Source organism: Thunnus thynnus, chromosome 21 (assembly GCF_963924715.1).
Source record: "Thunnus thynnus chromosome 21, fThuThy2.1, whole genome shotgun sequence".
Classification (NCBI taxonomy): domain Eukaryota; kingdom Metazoa; phylum Chordata; class Actinopteri; order Scombriformes; family Scombridae; genus Thunnus; species Thunnus thynnus.
The window spans coordinates 5152022-5171728 of NC_089537.1; the positions used below are offsets into that span (position 1 = coordinate 5152022).

The 19707-nt window shown below is 39.9% G+C and overlaps 2 protein-coding genes across 2 annotated transcripts in view; one reads left to right on the plus strand and one right to left on the minus strand.

The window, feature by feature from the left end:
• drosha (drosha ribonuclease III) overlaps positions 1 to 2520 on the plus strand; it is a 91464-nt gene extending 88944 nt beyond the window's left edge. The window contains exon 32 of the mRNA XM_067578647.1: positions 1800 to 2520. Within this exon, the coding sequence (XP_067434748.1) occupies positions 1800 to 1930 (131 nt within the window). The 3' untranslated portion in view covers positions 1931 to 2520. The remainder of the gene's footprint in view (positions 1 to 1799) is intronic.
• A 1450-nt stretch (positions 2521 to 3970) lies between these two features.
• LOC137173684 (cadherin-10-like) overlaps positions 3971 to 19707 on the minus strand; it is a 61703-nt gene continuing 45966 nt past the window's right edge. Inside the window, exons 7-12 of the mRNA XM_067578648.1 lie at positions 15316 to 15569; positions 10180 to 10316; positions 9801 to 9922; positions 8270 to 8387; positions 7801 to 8052; positions 3971 to 6740 (exon numbers count right to left, since the gene is read on the minus strand). Coding sequence (XP_067434749.1) covers positions 6238 to 6740; positions 7801 to 8052; positions 8270 to 8387; positions 9801 to 9922; positions 10180 to 10316; positions 15316 to 15569 — 1386 coding nt within the window. The 3' untranslated portion in view covers positions 3971 to 6237. The remainder of the gene's footprint in view (positions 6741 to 7800; positions 8053 to 8269; positions 8388 to 9800; positions 9923 to 10179; positions 10317 to 15315; positions 15570 to 19707) is intronic.

A 19707-nucleotide genomic window follows, 5' to 3' on the forward strand; every position in this document is an offset into this window, starting at 1 on the left:
TATGCTACCGTGTTCTTGTCAGTTTTTGCCCAGAATAAGGCAACAAGTAAATTCATGTTTGTCATTCAGCAGAGAAATGGAACTGGGAGTTACTGGGTTCACTCACTGACTACTTTAATGGTTCGTTTATCAACTAAGTATTCGTGAATGCCTGGAAGATGTCGAAATATTTTCCCGCCCACAACTCAACAAAATATGATTGGCTAAGACAACTGTCAAAACCTAATTTATGCCCACGTTGACTTGAATCGCTGATGAGTCGCTGATTCACCCAGATACCAATAAAAGAAAAACTGTGATTGGTCCATTTCCTGTTCTATTATAATAACCCACTGTTTGCCAAGACATATTAGTCCAAGTTTGTAACGATGATCTAGAAACTATTACTATTATTTCAGTGAATAAAAATAAAAAATATTTATTAGAAGTACAAAGATTCTTTCAATATTTTTTCTTAGGCCTTCACTGAATACCTTGAAGGCCCGGAGGGTTTCCCTCTGGTGAGTCGACACAAGCCACTGGGCGTCTGTCATGCGTGCCGTTTTAAATTGAAGTGTGCAGTTGGTCGACCCAGTAATGTAAACACTTACTGGAAAATTACTTGAGCTCCGAATATCAAAATAACAAACAGCGCTACCAGGTGGGTCATTGGGTTAAACTGAGCTGCCACTCTCATGACTGAAGCCGGTTGTCGCTTCCCAGTGAAGAGGGATTACGTGTTGCGCTATGCGTTGGGTTTATTCTTCTGTTTGGGGTATGTTAGGTATGTTTTCACCTAAACAGACCTTTGAAAAGCACGGCAGATTACCTGAAAAGTAAATTGTCACAAAGCTGAAAACTGGGCTGTTTTTATTAGCGAATGAAAAGTCGACACTTTGAAGATACTTTTTCTTTTCTGCAGTACCACAAATGACCAGTAGGTGCTGCGCAGAAGAAGTTTTCATAGGACATCTTTAAAAAGTTATTGATGTCTCCAATGAATTAAAGATTGTTTCATAATACATCATGGTCTCAATAACAAATTTGTGTTTTAGTGGAGATTTTAAAAGTTTTAATTAGTAAAAATGCTTCATAACCAGTGACAGTCCACCTGTGTTTGTATATGTATTTGCCTGAGTTGTTTGGTTCCAACCAATTGAGCAGAAAAACCCAAATCAGGACTTGAAAACTTCTCCTTAGAAACTAATTGCTGATATAAATAATGCTACAATCATGTTTTTTTTGTTTTTTTTTACAGTTTATTTGTTAAAGGCCAAGTAGTAGCATTTGTCAGCTCTAAAAGATCATCTGTTCATTAACTTTAGTAAATTCTTTTGTTATTTTGTCTCCCGCTTATACATTAACATCCTATCAGCATCCTATCTGTTTTTGTTTTATTTTCTCTGCTGTCACATTACACCATCTTATTACAGATCTCATTTAGAAATGTTCACTTGTAATTATGTTATCAGATCTCATCGTCATTGTGCTGAAACCAAACAAGGCCTGTCTAATTTCTTGTTGCTTCATCATTATTAATGAAATAACAACATGAGGGGCAATTTAATCGCAATACTGCCTGCAACATTTTTGCTCATTTGACCAAAGTGACAGCATGACACTCGCTTTGAAAACTATAGTCGATGCAATTTGAGCCCTAAATTGCTGTCCTCGCCCAGTTGGAAACTGACCTTGTCTCTTCACACTTCTGCCTGTGTGTGTGTGTGTGTGTCTCTCTCTTTATCTGTTCTCCTTGGTCGACTTCTCTCTCTCTCTCTCTCTCTCTCTCTGTTTCCTGATCTGCCTCTTCCCTGTACCAGATAACTTCCCACAGATGGCTCATCAGAAGCGCTTCATCGAGCGGAAATACAGACAGGAGCTGAAGGAGATGAGACGAGAGCGGGAGAGGCAGGAGAAGGAGACCGACGAGGCGGAGGAATGCAGGAAGTGACAGCAACTTTTTTTTGGTGGGGCCCAATCAGGGCCTACGTCCACATCGAGGAGCCATGTCTGCAAATGTGGCAGCTGTCTAGGCGAGATTTGGCAAAATGGAGGTGCCACTAGTTAATCATGGAGCCATGATAGTTGAGAATGGATTATTAACTGTTCCATAAGTTCTATATGAACCTCAGCGGGACAAAGAGGAGGACTAGTTGGGTTGTTAGGACTCTTAACTCAGAGAGTTAGAGTTAAATTGGGGTTTTTTTCATGTTTTTTCAAGTTAAAATTGGGACAGAAGACAAACAGACTTAGAAATGAATCACGACGCTGTCATGTTTTATGCTGTTTGGTACTGTAGCACTGTCAAAGGTGTCCTTATGTTGCCTTTTTATGTTTCTGTTTATTTTGCTTAATCGTTAAAATATTGAGTTGATGACTGACTTTTAAATCCAAAAAAACCACAGCAGGAGCTCACAACGTTACTCTGGCACATGCTTAAGAAAAAAAGAGGAAAACAAGTTTTTAAATGGATTGTGAAATGTTAAATAAAGCATCAAAGTTAATATACTGTAAATAAAGTTTGAGAATGTTTTCTGATAAGTCAATAATCTGATTTATTGTGTTTATCGTAATACTTTCGCTAAGAGGCCTAAACCAGGAAAAAAAAAAGGTTGAGTCAATTAAATTCAATCACTACAATGTCACCATCTGTCTCACATCTGCCACTCATCCTCTAATAATCAAAATGTGATTTTTTTTTTTTTTTCCTCTTCTCTTTTTTTTTTCCAAATCCGATTGGCTGTCTAACTGATCTTAATTATAGATTGTCTAATTAACAATTTCCTCAGCTCAGTAGCCTCTGGATCCAGCTATTTAACAACCGCCGTAATATAAATTACTATCTGACATGTAGAGCTGAGTCTTTTATACAGAAACTTATTGTAGATAATACATACATACCTGTGAGGACGGTACATTTCTAGCTGCCTGTGGGTGGTATCACGTTTCAGATAACGGTTACATTTTCCTCCCTTAACCAGAGGAAGAAATGAGTCCACTAGAGTTACCACAAGGGCACGTAAACCTGTCAGAATGATCAACCCTCCAGTGTAAAAGTTTTCACAAATGAAGTAGAGGCTGATTTTTAAAGATATTTAATTGTGTCATATAAATATTCAGTACAAAATATCACGTTTTACAAAGCAGATTGATGAACGGCCAATGATGTAGGGCCCCTTTACACTACCACGACCTCTCAAATTTGTTTCTACATTGACAAAACTCAACTGCTCAATCACATTGTCACCAACATAATATACCTTTTTTAGTAGAGGTGAGCCCCGAGGCCGACCGTTGTCTACACATCAACAACCACAGATCTATTGTATCTGGAGAAAGAGGACATCAGCGTCACCATCTAGTTGCCTCAACTTTTTAAAAAAAAACAAAAACAAAAAAAAAACCCAGAGACGTGGCGGTGCTTTACGTTACGATGTGCAACATTTTCTGTTATCTTAGCCGAGCATGGCGCCAATGCTCGGAGGCAATTATACTCTCCATAGGAAAACACAAGCACGTCTTCGTAATGGCGATATGCTGACACTCTGTATGAAGACAGAAAATAGTGAAGACTGAACGGAGAAAAAAAGTGCTGCTGTCATGTTGATTTCCATTTGAGACCTCGCGTTGTACCTCCAGGCAGAAAAGCAGTTTTCTTAGAGTGAAGGGTTGTTTTTTTGTAAACCCATTAAATGCTTATCATAGCAATATTTGTCGCAGTCTGAAACAGCCACTTATACGATGGGAGCTCCAGCAACAAGCTAATAAACAAAACAAGGGGGCACATGTATACAATAGCTGAGCATAAAGAACTTTTTTTTTTCAACCAATGTTATCAATTGTATTGTTTAATGTGCTGCAGATGCCTGATTCAGAGTATACAGAGAGAGAAAGAAGTACCACTATGGCAATTATGCCGTTGTGTTTTGTTATTACTGTTTCAAATGTCTGATAAATGTCAGCCTCCTCGCAGGTTGGCCTTTCGCTAAAGTGAGGGCAGAGCTTGTTTTAGCTGGCCTGTTTTTTTTTCTCTTGTTTATATCATTCTGCCTTCCCAGTTCAACCATCTCTCTCTTTATTTCTAAGCTGTTTATCCGTAGTTAGGAGGTCGTAAAATAATTTGACGATATTGCTGTTTAGAGTGATAATTTTCACTTTTTTTTTTGTTTTCTAAATCACATTTTAAAAAACCTTCTGTGCTCTCGCCGCAGGATAATGTTTTGACCTTCTTTCTGAGTCAAGGACACACCTTCTGGGTTTAAGAACCTTATTCCGCACCAATCAAAGGTCAGGGGCCCCTTGATAAGCATCTTTATGGAAAAAAAAGGCTGCTCGTCCCGCAGGAAATCAGGGTTTAAAGCCTGAAACACTTGGACTGGATTCATGTTAAAACACTACATACAGGTACATGTAATGAAGGGCAGGGGTGTAGGGTGCGGTAATAGGAGGATTTTAAAGGAAAATACTGGTGTTCTTTGCTTTTTGGCACATTTCCATTAGTGAACTGCTATGTTACATTATGATACATTCGACAGAGCCCTTCTCAGGACACAAAATCTCTCAAAGAAATTCCTGATTGTGTAGATTTTAGGGTAGAAAATAAAATATACTATAAAAAAAAAATGCTTAAAGTACATTTAAATGGTCATTCAGGCTTATTTTTTTTCCTTACGAGAAGAAAGACCTCAAAACCAAGAGTCTACAGGCCATTTTCCATTGTGTATATTAGTTTTTATAATTGAAGGCAACTCTTTTTTATACATAACATGGAGTTTGACGCTTTGTCACATGAGATTTCACACATAAACAGTCTCAGGTTTCAACACAAGTATGTCATTTTTCTAGAAAAATCCAATCAAAATATCATTATTCCTGCTCCTAGTACATCAACTCAAATACTGTTGATTGAGGGAATTCGCTCCTGTTTTTCTTCATTACCTGACCGGATTAAATGAGCCATTTAGAAGAGGGGAAGTAAAATTGCACAATGAATTTTAATGATAACTGTCCACTAAATGTGTCATCTAATCTAAGTCGATGCCATCAAGCTCAGCCTCATCTTCATCTCTCGGCACCGAGAGTTAATGCGACTTACTGATCCTCCCGAGATGCTGTACAGTGTGAAAAAAAAAAATCGAGATGAGCAAAAAAGTCCAACAAGACCAGTATTTTCCTCTAACTGGAGCCTGGTGCGCGTTAGATTTGTGGATTTTTTTTAACAACGTCATATAGAAAATAACACTATCCTGTGTATATTTCATATTCAGCCACAGAGAAAATGGTTCTGATGACATTCAGCTCAATAAGGAAATATTTGGTATTTTGGCTCACCTCACAGTGAATACTCAAAGCTGTGTAGAGATGAAATATCAGACACTGCAAAAAAAAATGACAGAATGATGTGTTTGCAAGGTGTTTGCGGTCGCCGTAAATCCCCACAGTCCTTCACCGCGAGGTTTTATGAACATCAGCGGACAGCGACGTGCTACGACCGACATAAAAGTTTTATGTCGTGTTCCTCTCGCATCCGATCTGTAAAGAGATTTCTCTTTTTTTTTTTCTCATTATGACAATGCCCCCAAAAATGTTCCCGGCACTAACATCTGAAGCATAATTGTTGGATAAAAGTGGCTAATGTGAGGCAGCCGTCGCTGAAAAGGGGGGGGGGGGGCTTGGGGGGGGGTCATTTTTGGATGATAGAAATCCCTAGAAAAACAAAACAACTGTACAGCGTATTGTATCATATTACCGTACGTACACAAGCTAAGATAGAACTCACAATATGCAGCATGTTTTTGTCCCAGAAACACTGAAAAATACATAGGCATATCTGTTGGTTTACAAAACTGCTTGTTGAACGTGTCCATCACAGGCAGCTTTGGAAAAACAAACAAAACAAACAAAAAAAAAGATATCGGTATAGATATACTTGGGCCTCATGTACACCCCATACACACACACACACACAAAAAAAAAAAAAAAAAAAAAAAAAGTCTTGACACAAAGTTTCTTTTCACTGTGCCCTCGCGAAAAAACGCAACTAACACTGACTGGACACACAAAGCCTACTTCTGGTCACCGGAGGGACAACTGAATGGTGATCGGTGGCGTGGTGAAAGAGCACTTGGACAAACAGTGCCCGTTTCTCTGTCCTTTCTCGCCATTTTTCTTCGCCACACATGCACCAGAACCGCCCAAAAAAGTTTATAATGTGTGTTTCTCGAACTCTATCCCCGTCTGCTGTGTGCCAGGCTCTCGTTAGGAATCCCTGTCGCTGTCGTCGCCCCCGTACATGTCCGCCAGTTTCTTAAACCGGGGTCCCCACTCGCTCAGGTAGTTGTAGTCCTGGTCGCCCTCGGTGGTCACCGACTCCAGTGAGCTGAGGGACTCCGCTACCGAGCCGTTGCCCTCGTAGGCGTAGGTGGCCAGGGAGTCATAAGGCGGCGCCGTGGGGTCGCTGTCGTTGTCCTGGAGCCTCTGGTTGATGAAGTCCCTCACGTCCCCGTTATTGTCCCGGGTAGGAGGAAGCACTGGCCGTCGGACCGGAGGGTAGAAGGTTTCGGGGACGATGTCCCTTCTTTGCTTGCTCTCCTCGATGGCCTCTGGGTTGCGCAGTGTGCCGATATCAAAAGCCTGAGTGTCCTCCTCTCCGCCTCCTTCATCGTTGTAGCTGACAACGTTGTCTCTAACATCCTCCTTGGAGATGATCAGAGGCTCCTTCTTCCTCTGCCTCCTCAGGGCAGCAAACAGCACCACGATCACTGCAGGGAGAAAATAAATAAAGAGAACAGATAACAGAGTTTGGTGACTTTTGCTGTTGTTTCTTTTGCTCCCTCTTCTTGTTCTGTAGGCCAGTCACTTTTCCTGGGGGGAATTTGCTGATGTTGCATGAGTGTGTTCACTGATGTTCTGGGACTTTGTCTGACTTTGTAGAAAAGGCTCAGCTACCACAAGGATGCAATATGTATTTCTCCTTCCTCGGGGGCCCCTGCTGCTTAAGATCACAAAGGGATGCAGTTTTGGGAACACAGCTAAGTACACTGTGGACTAGAAACACAACTTATGTACCATTATGTAGCATTATAACGTTTGATGGATGGATATGAAGCTGACCTGGCCTTTTTTTGGGGTTAAGTCAGACATCAGTACCTCTTTGATGTGAATGCTACATTGGAGAAAACGTACATGTGCTTTGGAAAACTCTATGGACCTAAAACCAGTGCTGTAACATTTTTCATACAGTAGACATAAATTCCCTTGAGCCATTTCTGTTTTATAATGGAGAGGATTGATTCTTACTGTTTTAGACACAACTGAGGTTAAAAAGTTTGTTGTACTTGCAGGAACTCAACCATATGTGAGGCAAGAATACCACCGCTGAAACATCTGCACCGTGTGCAGACTGAGAGGACAGGTAGTGATACCGTTCCCGAAGTTAAAACAGCTGCAACACCAATGGCTGCTCAAAGCTGTGCGGAAGTTTTATGTTAAAATGCACCTGTCTCGCCTTTTTTTCTAAAGCACGATGTTCTGTTCCCTGAGCTGAGATGCTGTAGATCTTTGCTGCTTTGCTGTTCAAATCAAATTAACATGTCAGCTGTGGTCACCGGCAGAATTATCCACCCACAGGAAGTGATGAATCAAATTAAGTTACTGTTTTTTTAACACCTGTGAGTGGCAAGCTGCCATAGTCGGAGAATGTTTACTTCAGTCTTAAGTAATTTCCAGTGCAGTAAGTAAGGGTCACATTAAATTAACAAATTCTTGGGAGATTAAATTATAGGAGCGTTTTGTTATGTTTCTCTTGCGGCCAGTACTCACTAAGCAGGATGATGACACAAAGCAAGATGGCCACCAGGGCTCCCGTGCTGAGTCCCGCCCTCGCCGTCAGGGCCTCGGCATTGCACAGCTTCATGTTGCCCTCGCGGTCGCAGGTGCACACTCTGATGGTCAGCGTGTTGGTGCTGCTTTGCATAGGGTACTCTCCGTCAGAAATGACCACAGGCACGTGGTAGATGCTCTTCTGTAGGCTGTTGTAGCTGTTCCTCCGTGTCATGATCCAGGCTGTGTTGTCTGAAAACAACAGAATATCCGGTTACTACTGGATGTGGCGGTTGATAACCTTGGATGAGTCGTTCAATAAACTTTTTTTGAAATTGAACTTGGTCTTCTGAATGTGCTTGAAGTGTTTTGAGATGAAAAATGACAGAATATCAACAGATCCCAACATGTACAGTACATGACTGAAGATTTAAGTGAATCTGATGAGCACAAACATCAGCTTTATCACCTTTGTTATCACGAACAGAGAAGTTAGCCTTCCCAGCAGCCTCCTCTGCAAGACTGAAGAAGAACCGATGTCCTCCTAGTGGCTCGTCAGGATCCGTGGCGCTAATGGTTTGTATCCTCTGAAACAAGGAAAAGACGAAGGTGACGCAGCACGCAAAGTTCTGGAGACCAAACTGAAGATGCAAAATCAGCTATAAACAACCGATAAACATTCAAAGTCGGAGTTAAATAGAAATGCTATAGTTCTATTTAACAGGGAATCTATCAGTTTATCAGATTGTTTATTATTCCTTTGTGTGTGATCAGCTAAACACTCCAGATTTGTTAAAATAGGATTGGGCAATCTAGATAAAATATCCTATCACGGTATATAAAATCCATCATTTCTCTATCATTATGACAAATTAGATTTTTGTTAAAATCAATTGAGAAACAGTTAATAAATAAAATATGTACTTTTTTTGTTTGTTTGTTTGTGGGTTTTTTTTTTTGAAAATCCAGTGTATTATACCTGACAAATCAAGCTACATTGCCCATAATGGCTTATACAATATAAATACTGTATGTATAAACAATACAGCAAATTTCTGTTCTTGTTTATATTTTTATATTGCCCGACCATCACTATAAAACATCTAATTAACAAAGGTATCAACTGTGCAACCTGGTTGTACATGTTAATATTAACATGAGCTGCTTTGCTAAATTACCCAGCTGTACAGTATATTCAGGTTAAATGGATAGTTAGATAGTTAGTTCATAGAGACAAATAGTTAATGGTGAGCTATCAAGTCATAACAATAACCAGTAACTAATAGCTTTAAGATGCATGCAAATACATGCAAACACATCCAGCACTAAACAGATGTACACAGAAGAATTTTTACCCTTGTTGCTTAGATCAGTGCTGCAAAATTTTTCACATTTATTGTGCGTATTTAATATAATTTCACCATTTTAAATCAAGGTGACATTTATGTTTTGTTATGTGTTGAAATATATTAAATCATGATAGGTAAAAAGTTTCAAAGTCAGGGCTTCCATGACAAAAAAAAAAAATCTTATGAAGGGTGCTGTGGCCTAAAAAATTTGGGGCCTTTGCTGGTCTAGAAAGGACATTTTTCATGTCATGTCCTCTAATGTCAGCTGAGATCTGATATACAATGTTATCTACGAGATAACACTGAATAAACTCTTTTTGTGTGAGTACTACAGGATGGCAGCAGTACAACTGAGTGTTTTCGTTACTTTAGAATGAGCCCTTTATATCTACATAGGGGGCGGGTTCTCTTCCACGGAGCCCGCCATGTTGCACCGCCATGTTTCTACAGTAGCCCAGAACACACAAGCTAAACACTGGCATTTCGTGTTTCCACCCATCTAGCACCCCTACTAGCTTAAAACACATGTGACAGATTTACAAACACTCTCTGCGGTCTGCTAATTATACGCTGAACTTGAAGCGTACACATAATTCTAACAGAGAGTCGAGATGAAACCATGACTACTGCTTTGTGTTTGGTCATACCGACCTGATTAGCCTTAGCGTTCTCACACACAGACATCTCGTAATTGGTGGCAAATGTTGGAGCGTTGTCGTTCACGTCCAGGACTCGGATGTAAACCGGCACACTGCTGGTATGTCGCGGGTTGTCTAGGAAACACAAAGGTAGATATAATCAATTTACACTAATAATTAAGCCCATACATATGCATAATAGTATATGTGTAGTATGTGTGTAGATTGCATGTGTTTCTATGCAAACAATGCAAGAATTTATATATGAAGGTTTATATAACCAGCTGCCTCTAGTACACTACATTTAGAGGTTAGTATCAATCCCAAAAATCCAGTTTGGCTGGTAGAATAGGAGGAACAGAAATGTCTGCTTCCCGTCCTGCTGCACTTACTGTACTCTGAGGCAATGACGGAGATATTGTGCCAGGCGTTCTCTTCTCTGTCCAGCTGCCTGAGGATGAACACTGACCCGTTGCCGGCATGGATGTTGAACACTCTGTCCATGTCTGTGCGCCGATCAATAGCGTACCTGCAAAAAAAAAACACACACACACTCACAGGGAACAGCTTCTAAAAGTGTACACTTTACAGGCTGTGTGTGTGGAAGCGTGTTTTGTTTCCTGAGTGAAGGATACCGGGTGGGTACACTCACATTTACAGAACTTTTCAAGTGTGAACTGAACTGGAAGTTTTCACATTTGCTGGTGAGTTTTTGGTTAAAATTGTCATTCTGTGCGGTGAGCAGGGTTTCAGCAGGCAGGAGGTATTTAAAACATGTAATTTTAGTCGCTGCAACTTTGTTAAAACATGATAGAGTTGTCGGCGCTCTGTGCCATCATTTGCTTTCCTTTGTTATTCATATACACACACAAGAACACATTAAGAAAAAGATGACTTTTTGCATTAATCCAGGCTACAGTTTGCCCTCAGAGCAACTTTGTTGCCTAAATGAACCAAACTAAAGGACTCAATAAACAGCTTTCAAACATTTCAGACTCACATTGTTGCTTTAAAGGGTAAGTTTGCACAAATCACAAAAAAACCTTAACCCTATTTTCTCAATTACCCTTTTTGTTATCTAACCGGGCAGATAGTTTCAGGGTTACGTGCCTTCACAAATACAATGAGGGTGAATGGATTGCATGTGTGCTGTTCAGAACATTGAAAACTGACTCTTTTTTTAAAACTCAGCAACAGAAAACAATGTCTTGGTAACTCTGGGTAATACACAGACCTCCATGTCAACATGTTTTATAGAGACTTTTTGTATAAAGTACTTCCAGTGAAAACTGTTGACAGCAGGGTCTGTGGATTATCCAGATTTACCAGGAAATTGTTTCTAGAAGAACAAGTTGCTTTTGAGCTTTTCAAATGTCACCTCCCATGAAATTCCTTTCACCTCCATTGGACTGGCAGCAGAAATCTTAAGAGGCGGATATTTTTCAGAAAGAAAAACAAAATGTATGGTTAGACACCACCGGAGATAATTGTATTTTTTTTGTGATTTTTGAGAGTTGACCCTTTTAACTTTTATGGGTTACAGTCTTCTTTGAAACTAAGAGTCTTGAATAGTCTGTCCTGTGGTGATGACCGATTTATGTAAGTGTTTGCAGTCCCGCTCAAACACACACACACTTACACAAGCCAACAGGTTATCCAGTCGTGTTGTTTTTCCTCTGCTTCCCAGACTACTGTGATACATCAGTGTGATTAATGGAGTAGCAGGCATCAGGAGGGCCAGCGTAAGAGGAAGGAGACCCCCGAGGGGAGACCATGAACCAGGACTCTCAATGCACCGCTGCACCGCTCTCCTCTCTCTCTACGCAGATCCTCCCCTCCCTCCCTCCCTCCCCTCCCTCCACCCCTCCCTCACCCCCTCCCCAGCCCCTTCCTGCTGCTTCTCCTGCATCAACCATTTTAGTGTCTTTATCTAAACACTCCCTCCTACTCTCCTGCCTGCTTGTCCGCCACCTCGCCGGTCAGACAGTAACTCTAACCTCGTTAAATCTGCGTCGGCCGTGGGCTTTACTAATTGCTTTTCTAATATTCCCAATAATTCAGCTGGCTGGGCCTAACCCTTCCCCTGATTAATGACAGAGAGATAACAGTGAGCCTCGTCCTGACCGACCATCCAAAGTGCTGCTCTCAGCAGGCAGGCAGCTGGCTGGATGGGAGGCCGGGCAGAAGGACATGGAGGGTTACAGAAATGTTAGTGATCAGCGGGTTGGGACATATTTCCTCTTTCCCCTCTACAGAGGCTACATGACCGGCTGGCTTGCCACAATATTTTCTAAAGACATTCTTCAAGAACAAGAGTCATTGTAAGTATTGATTTGGGGATTTGTAGGTCAACAGATGTCTAGTTTGAGGTGGGCTAATTTTAGATAAAAGGTTTTTTTTTTTAAGATGTGTAGGTTAAAGTGTTGTTTCAACAGAATTCAATTACACAGTCATTAAAATGCTGTTGAAAGCAGTTATACGAGGACTAAGAAAACTAATTTAGCCGAATTGACAAAACAATCTCACATCAAGGTTCATTTAGTGGTTTAGCTTTTGCTTCAGCTTTTGATCATCATCAGTTTGCCAGTTGTCATGGAATACAGATGTTCAAATATTCAATTTGTCAGGGACTTTACACCTGCAATAACTTTTTGGCCACTTGGGGACAGCAGAAACAAGTTTTGAACACAACTGACATATCATCACCTTTCAATTATATGTTGAACTGGTTAGCAAACGCTTACTTTTACACATCCAGCAGTTACAGAGCAACATTATCATTCATTTGGTGAATGTAAGTCCAATATTCACTCTCCTTTAGCTCTGTTATTTCTCTCTACAACTCCTGAGGGAAATATATCTGGCTCTTTATCTGCTAAATGCTCCATTATGTTCACCAGCTAGTTGCTAATGGTTTGCTGTCTGGTGCGGAGCAGGTAGTGTGCAGTGGGTTTTTAGAACTTTTTTCGCTGAAAATAACACTATGAGAGCGCTGTGAGTGAACCAAAACAGTAAAGTTGTAGCTGGACAGATAAACAATGAGCTGAAACTCGCTATAAAGCTCCGTAAAGCCAAGAGGAGCTGCAGAGTCACTGATAATTCTCTGTAGGTTCATCACACCTCTCACATTACATACTGTCATTTGATCTGGACCTTGTCCTCTACCTGCAGGAACCTGGCGGGCAGAGTCGACAGGTTTGGTTTTCATTTATCTTTTAGTTATGTACAATAAATCTATTTTTAGTTACCTTTGTCCAGCCTTGAGCCAGGTTTAAGGATGTCTACACCTGAGCAGAAATTGACATTTTGAATGCAATTAAATCTCTAGAATGTTTAATTTTTCATATCAAAATATAAAAGTCTATTTCCCCAAAGTCCGCCCTTGGCAAGCTGAACACCGAAAGCATCATTTGGACTATTGCAGCACTAAAACACTTAATTGAAACCGGGATTAATAAAACTCTCTAAGAGTTAACAGCTTCTGGCCCATCATGCCAACAGCAGGGCAACTCTGGGATAGACTTGTGACTTCAAATGATGAATAAAAATACAAAAAACATATTTAAAAATGTGAAAAGAAAAGTTTCAGACTTCACTGGCTTGAATATTGTCCTGTTTTCCGCTTTGACTGACTCGGATATCGGGGGAACTCCCATCTTGCTGGCACTGGATGACATTGAGTGATTAGCTGACATCTGATGTGAAATAGGTCATTATTATCCTGTTATATCAGCTAAATCCTTGTCATGCTCATCCTTGCTTACTGACTTCTATGCGTGCATGTGTTCATGTTTAAATGTGCACGTGTCTGCGTGTGTCGTGGCGAGCGGTGCGAGCTAATAAAGATAACCGTCTCAGTGACTTCCTCATGCCAGGCAGCCCCCAGGCTTCCCGGGCCCTCCTCTTCCACTGCGCGGCTTTAAATGCCACGGGGTAGCTACCTCATTGATGATGGGTGATAAAAGAGAATGATATCATATTTGACACCTGCAATAAAGTGGTGGAACTTCAACCTTGAGAGCCAACTCCCTTAGTGCATCATAAAAATGAAAAAGTCTTTCAGACAGAGTCGAGGTGCAGCCTCACACCCCACTGCCATTACTCCCATTTAATAAAACACTTGCATAATTTTGTTTCTCTATGAACTAAGTTGTGTAAGTGAACTTTAGTCACGTTTTTCAGTGTTAAGTAGGATTTGGTATGTCTAACAGAACAATGTGTCTGTCTGCCAAGGCCTCGTAATGCCTTTTAAAGCTGTGTTTATGTTATATTATGAAGAAAATCTAAAGACAAAGGTCCACTTACTACCGTCAGAGCTTTTAACCACATCTCATATGAAAGTTAATATTTAAATAGTTCACTTAATGGGAGCTCCTATATTACTAGAATAACGAAAGTAATAAGTTGTACAAGTATTGTACAAATATGTAAATGGCTCTCCAATTAGGGAGACCACTGGTTAACATAGAAATTGAGAAAAGGGTACATTTTACTGTAATTTTAGTAAAAAATGACCACTCTTACAATATCTGTGATTAAATAATCTGAAGTTTTTTCTTTCTGGGGCTTTCAGCCATATTCCACGGCCTTCTTCATTACTAAAAAGCAAGTCAATGAACCTTAAGTTTAGAACATTTTATCACAGATATGTGAACCTTCTCGCTAAGATCTTATAACAGAGTTTTACTATAACCACGTTTCATACAATGTAGAAGTGCACACAACTGAAAATCAGCCCGTGTTGCTTTACATGATACAAAATCTATGAATGAGTCTATTAATTTATACAGTATTGCTTGGATGCAAAGTCCATGACATAAAAAGTGTAAAAACCCCTGAACATCAAAATAGTGATGTGAAGTTGTGTTTATTTGGACCACAAATTATACTTTTTTTTTTCTTTTTTTATCAAATTGACAGAGTTTATTGGTTCTATCATCAAACCCTCTAAAATCAAGTATTATTTGTGTCTAAATTCCTTCCAAAGATCACGATGTTTGGTCTTTAGCTCTCTTGGCTGTTGCACATGGCTCTCTGGAGTCTAATGCAGGAATAAATGAATTTGAAAATGAATGAAAAAAACCTTTAAAACCAGATCGAGGCACCAGAATTAAGCACTTAAATTAGGGTAACTTGCCTTGTAGACTTAAATGTTATTAGCAACTAAAAATCTGGTATAATTTCCATTTTTTCAGGCTGTCATTTATTTCCATTTATTTTCATACGATATGAAATTTAAACTCAAATCAATCATTACTTACCTAATGTAAAATTAGGTAAGTAAAATTAGACAGATAAAAAACACAGGCTTGTGATGGATATCACAATTCAAGCTAGTTTAAACAGTCTACCAAGTGATTTCGATATACAAAAATGAATGGAAACCAATGGCTGCCTGACAGGAGGGACAAATATGTTCAAACATATAAAATACTAGCATCTAAAAATGGCTTTTTTACAAAATCTGTGCTGTAAGCTACATGTGATATTTAGTAACCAGGCTGTTGAGATGTGATGGGGTTCAGTACCTGACAGGACTGTGTTTGCTGTCGGGATCGGACGCGCTGACGGAGCCGATGATGGTGTTCTTGGCTGCGTCTTCTTTGACCTCCATGACGTAGCTGCCGCGTTCAAATGCCGGGGGCTCGTCCACGTCCTCCACGTAGATCTTGATGGTGGCCTCGTCCCTGAAGGGGCCCATGGAGAAGAAGCGAGGGTTGATGTGGACGTTTTCCACCTGAACCCGCAGAGTGTACTGCTCCTTCCTCTCATAGTCCAGAGGCTGGAAAACAAAGAGGGGAACATATATGAGGAAACTGTGCCGTAACTTCATATCCTTCTTTGTTTTCTTAAATGTGACTTTTACTGTGACTTTCTGCTTGGCCCTGTTAGTGGCAATATTTAGTTTTAAACATCCATTTGTATGCAGCAACATGTTCAGCTGTTGACTTTGGGAAAAACTAATCTCCATTCAGAGCATCCTGCCACATTTAATTTTAGGTCAGATTGGGATTTTATTCATTAAACTGACAATCTTTTCCAGAACGTCTTTTAATGAGTATGTTCAAGGACACTAACAAGACTGTTGATGGACACACATGGGCTGCTGCATAGATCAGACCTGCGCTCTTTCGGACATGCAAAAGGCCTTTCTCTAACTGCTGCCACATGCTGAATGATGTGATTGATGTGGCATTTCGGTGGAAAACATGTCATGACAACAACATGGTGCAAAAACAGGACTCGTATCAGAATTTTTAAGTATTTTTAGTCAAAGCTGTGTTGATAGTTTTAAGTCTATAAATTTGACAAATAGTGCATGTTTCAGGTAACTGTTTTAACAATATCTCCTCCTGAACTGAGTGTTATTATTGCAATCATTGAGTATTAATGCTTAATAATGTATATACTACATAACTGTTTTTCTATGGTGCAAGAAGTACTTAGACCCTTTACTGAAGTAAAAATATCTATACCACAATGTAAAAATATGTCATTACAAGTAAAAGTACTGCATTAAAAATCATATTTAAGTAAAAGTATATATATTAGCAGCTAATTTACTTAAAGTACTTCATTCAAAGTGCTTGTAAAATCTAAAAATTGTACTTAAGTGCAGTACTTGAGTAGATGTACTTCGTTCCACCACTGGTTCTTTCTCTTTCTCAGTCACCTTCTTGGATATATGTGCTTAACAACTTGATTTCCTGATCCCTGCAACGCTCTGCAGCTCAATGAAACAATCAATCAAAGTTGTCTGCGGGTGTTTGCTAGGTAACGTCTGTTCATTTTGTTTGTTGTTGGGGTTTTTTTTTCTTGTTTTGTTAAATGAAGAGATCAGTATATCAGATAAGTATTAAAGCAACAGAGAGAATATTCAGGTTTGGAGCCGAGGGAAAGACTTTGGTGTAGTGTGCTTTTTGAAATTTAATCAAGGTTGTACACATTTCTAAATTTGAATCTTTTAATTAAACGAAGAAAAATATTCAAACTTAATACAACAAACAGCAACTACTTCAAGGTTAATACTTTAGCTGTTTATTTCACATTGAATGGGTAACACTCATAAAGTATTAAGTGTATCTAGTTAAACTAGATATGGGTATTGCACGTACATTTCAAAGTTAGTTACCAGGAGGAAAATGGGAATCATCACTCTCCGAAAGATTTAACAAAGTATATACCATTTTTTTATTCATAGTTGGCTTTAGTTTGTGGTCCTTGCTTTTAACAGTAAGTAATACTATACTATATTTATGCTAGACCATTTTCTACTGGTATACAGGCTTTCATTTTACCCATTTGTTTGCTTAAAAGGAAGCAGCTTTGATATTTTTAATGTATGATCCCCTATAATCCCGCCTGTACTGTACACTGCTCTTACATCCTATAATTTATGGATGGTGCAGGATGATTAGCGGTCTGATTCCTGCATGATTACTAATGTTTTCTGTCATTCTGCATTCTAGTGCAGGTTGGCAGTCAGGGGTGCTGGATTTATTTCAGAAGTGCGGGGGGCCAAAAAGTGTGTGTTAATGTGTATGTGTAGTGGTAGATAGACCGGAGACTCTCACTAAACCTTTGCAGAGTAAGCAAGTATAGCTTGCTTGCACCACAGGGTGGCAGTGTAGTTCAGAACACAATGCAGCTAACTAGTGTTTGTGGGATTAAATACGAGCTTTTTTGTTCCATTGCCCAAAACAATGAGTTTACAGGACAACAACACTTCTGTGGCTGAGTAACAGCAAGCAGGAAACAGAAACGTCCTTATGTTGTAAGCAGACATGCCCCAAATCCATATTTAAAGATAAATCAGAAAAAAAATATTACTTTCCTACTGCTTCACCTTTGCAAATTATTGACATGCCATGCTGTTGTGACAATGTCATTCAATAGCCTACATAAACTTTGGGGAGCACCTTGATTGCCTTTACTCAAAAAGGAAATGCTTTGGACCTGTCACTTCAATGCGATATCATGAATTAAACTAATTCACGCAAACTTTCAAAACAGACGTCAGGGATGAAACATTATTAACGCTGAAGTTCAGTGTTGTCTGACTATTTTACTCTCTTATGCGCTGGTTCTTTTGACATGTTTGCAGAAGCATGCAGTCTATTTGCAATATTGATAGCTGAGGTTAGTTAACGGCTCAAAGAGACTTAACGTAACACACAGCATTGAAACAGTTGTAGTGGTAGTTGTACACTGTATGCATTTGATTTGTGTGACAATGTCCTCTTTGATTGGATTAAAATGTGAATATTATGCCTACTTTATTTCACCTAATGTCTTAGAATGGACAGGAATGATTGAGATGTCTTTTTACCGTAAATGTTGCAATATAGGGGCATTTGCGGGAATACAGTGTTCACAACTCAACAGTGTGAATTCACAACTTAAAAAGAATGTGGGAGGAGGGTAAAGTGGGCGGTCCAATGGCCCCTTGGACCCCCTACTTCCAGCTCCCTTGTTGGCTGCATGTTTCTGCTTTTATGTTCTTTCTCTGAACTTTTCTTGAAGTTGTAGCCACCGAAGGTATCCCCATTATTGATGGAAATAATTGGGCAGTGGTGTCTTTTAATGAATGTGAGCAGGAGCAGCTGAATCGGAGCGAGCTTCCTCGCAGGCTGCCTATTGTACATATGAAAGGATGCCGGGGTCCGTGATCGTTGGAAACAGCCAATGAAAGCTTGAAAAATCCAGATGGTACAAGCCGTTTTCTGAAGCCATGAATAATAACATAATATGAGTCATTGATTTTCGCCGTTTCGTGTTAAAGCAAGGGGGGGGTCGGGTGGGGGACTGCACGTCAACGGGAGGAATATGTGGCTTTGAAGGACCGGCACAAGCGGAGATGGGACACACTCCCACTTGACAAGCCCATTTAATTAGTAGGTTCAGAATTAGGGCATGCTCACTCCCCACACACACTCTGCCCGCACACCACATCCACTACAGCACTGCCGCAGCTACAAAAGGCAATTATGTCATCTTCCACTTAATGATGGCATGATGGAAGCGATCGATCGAAGGCTGCAGAGAGGGCGCTTGATAAGGCAACTGCCAGATTCTGTTGAATACATCAGAAACACACCACAGCACACCGCTGAAGGCTGCAATCCATACTGAGCATCTACATTTCTGCTTCGGCCTCAGCTGAGAAGGAAGAATGAATCTCACTCGAAACACATGTACAGGGAGTGTGAGCGAGTGTAAAGGGAGATCTAATAATTAATGTCCATCTTCTGGGTGTCAGAGTGTCTGAAAACAAAAAGTTTCTGTCACCTATTGTTTCTTTACCGACTGCGGTTCATCGTGTTGTTCGCCAAGATGACATGCGATGCTCATACACCAGGGTGTAGGTTTGGTTTCAGAAGCGGCGGAGACACATTGAAGTCAAGGGTTAAGCAATTTCCTGCATTTATTTATTTACAGGTGATAAATTCTTTATTCCTTCAAAAGGGAGTTGCACTGTACATTATTTATCTATAGACCTTCTACCGCGGAGACTGCCTCGCTATCTCTGCTCTCGCTGTGTTAGGTCACAGGATATTTTAACTTTATCTACGGCTGCGTGTTCAAACGGAACTTGGAAGGGACTGGTTTTAAATACTACAGTATGCTTCTCACAAAAGAAATGAGTTACAAAGAGCTTTGAAATTTAAATCTCTCATTTCTTTTGAGGGTTTTACAAATATCATACTGACGCACTTTGAATTCTACTTGTAATTGTTCTTTTTTTTAATGTGCAACCGCTGTTCTGTGCTTGTAAATTGTGTGTTTGTCGTGAATTTCTGTGTTTTTTTTACCCGTGCTCATACAGTATATATCCTCTTGTGCACAGGTCTTTCTTGAAAAAGAGATTCTGATCTCAAAGAGACTATTTGTTTAGATAGAGGATTAAATAAATAAATACA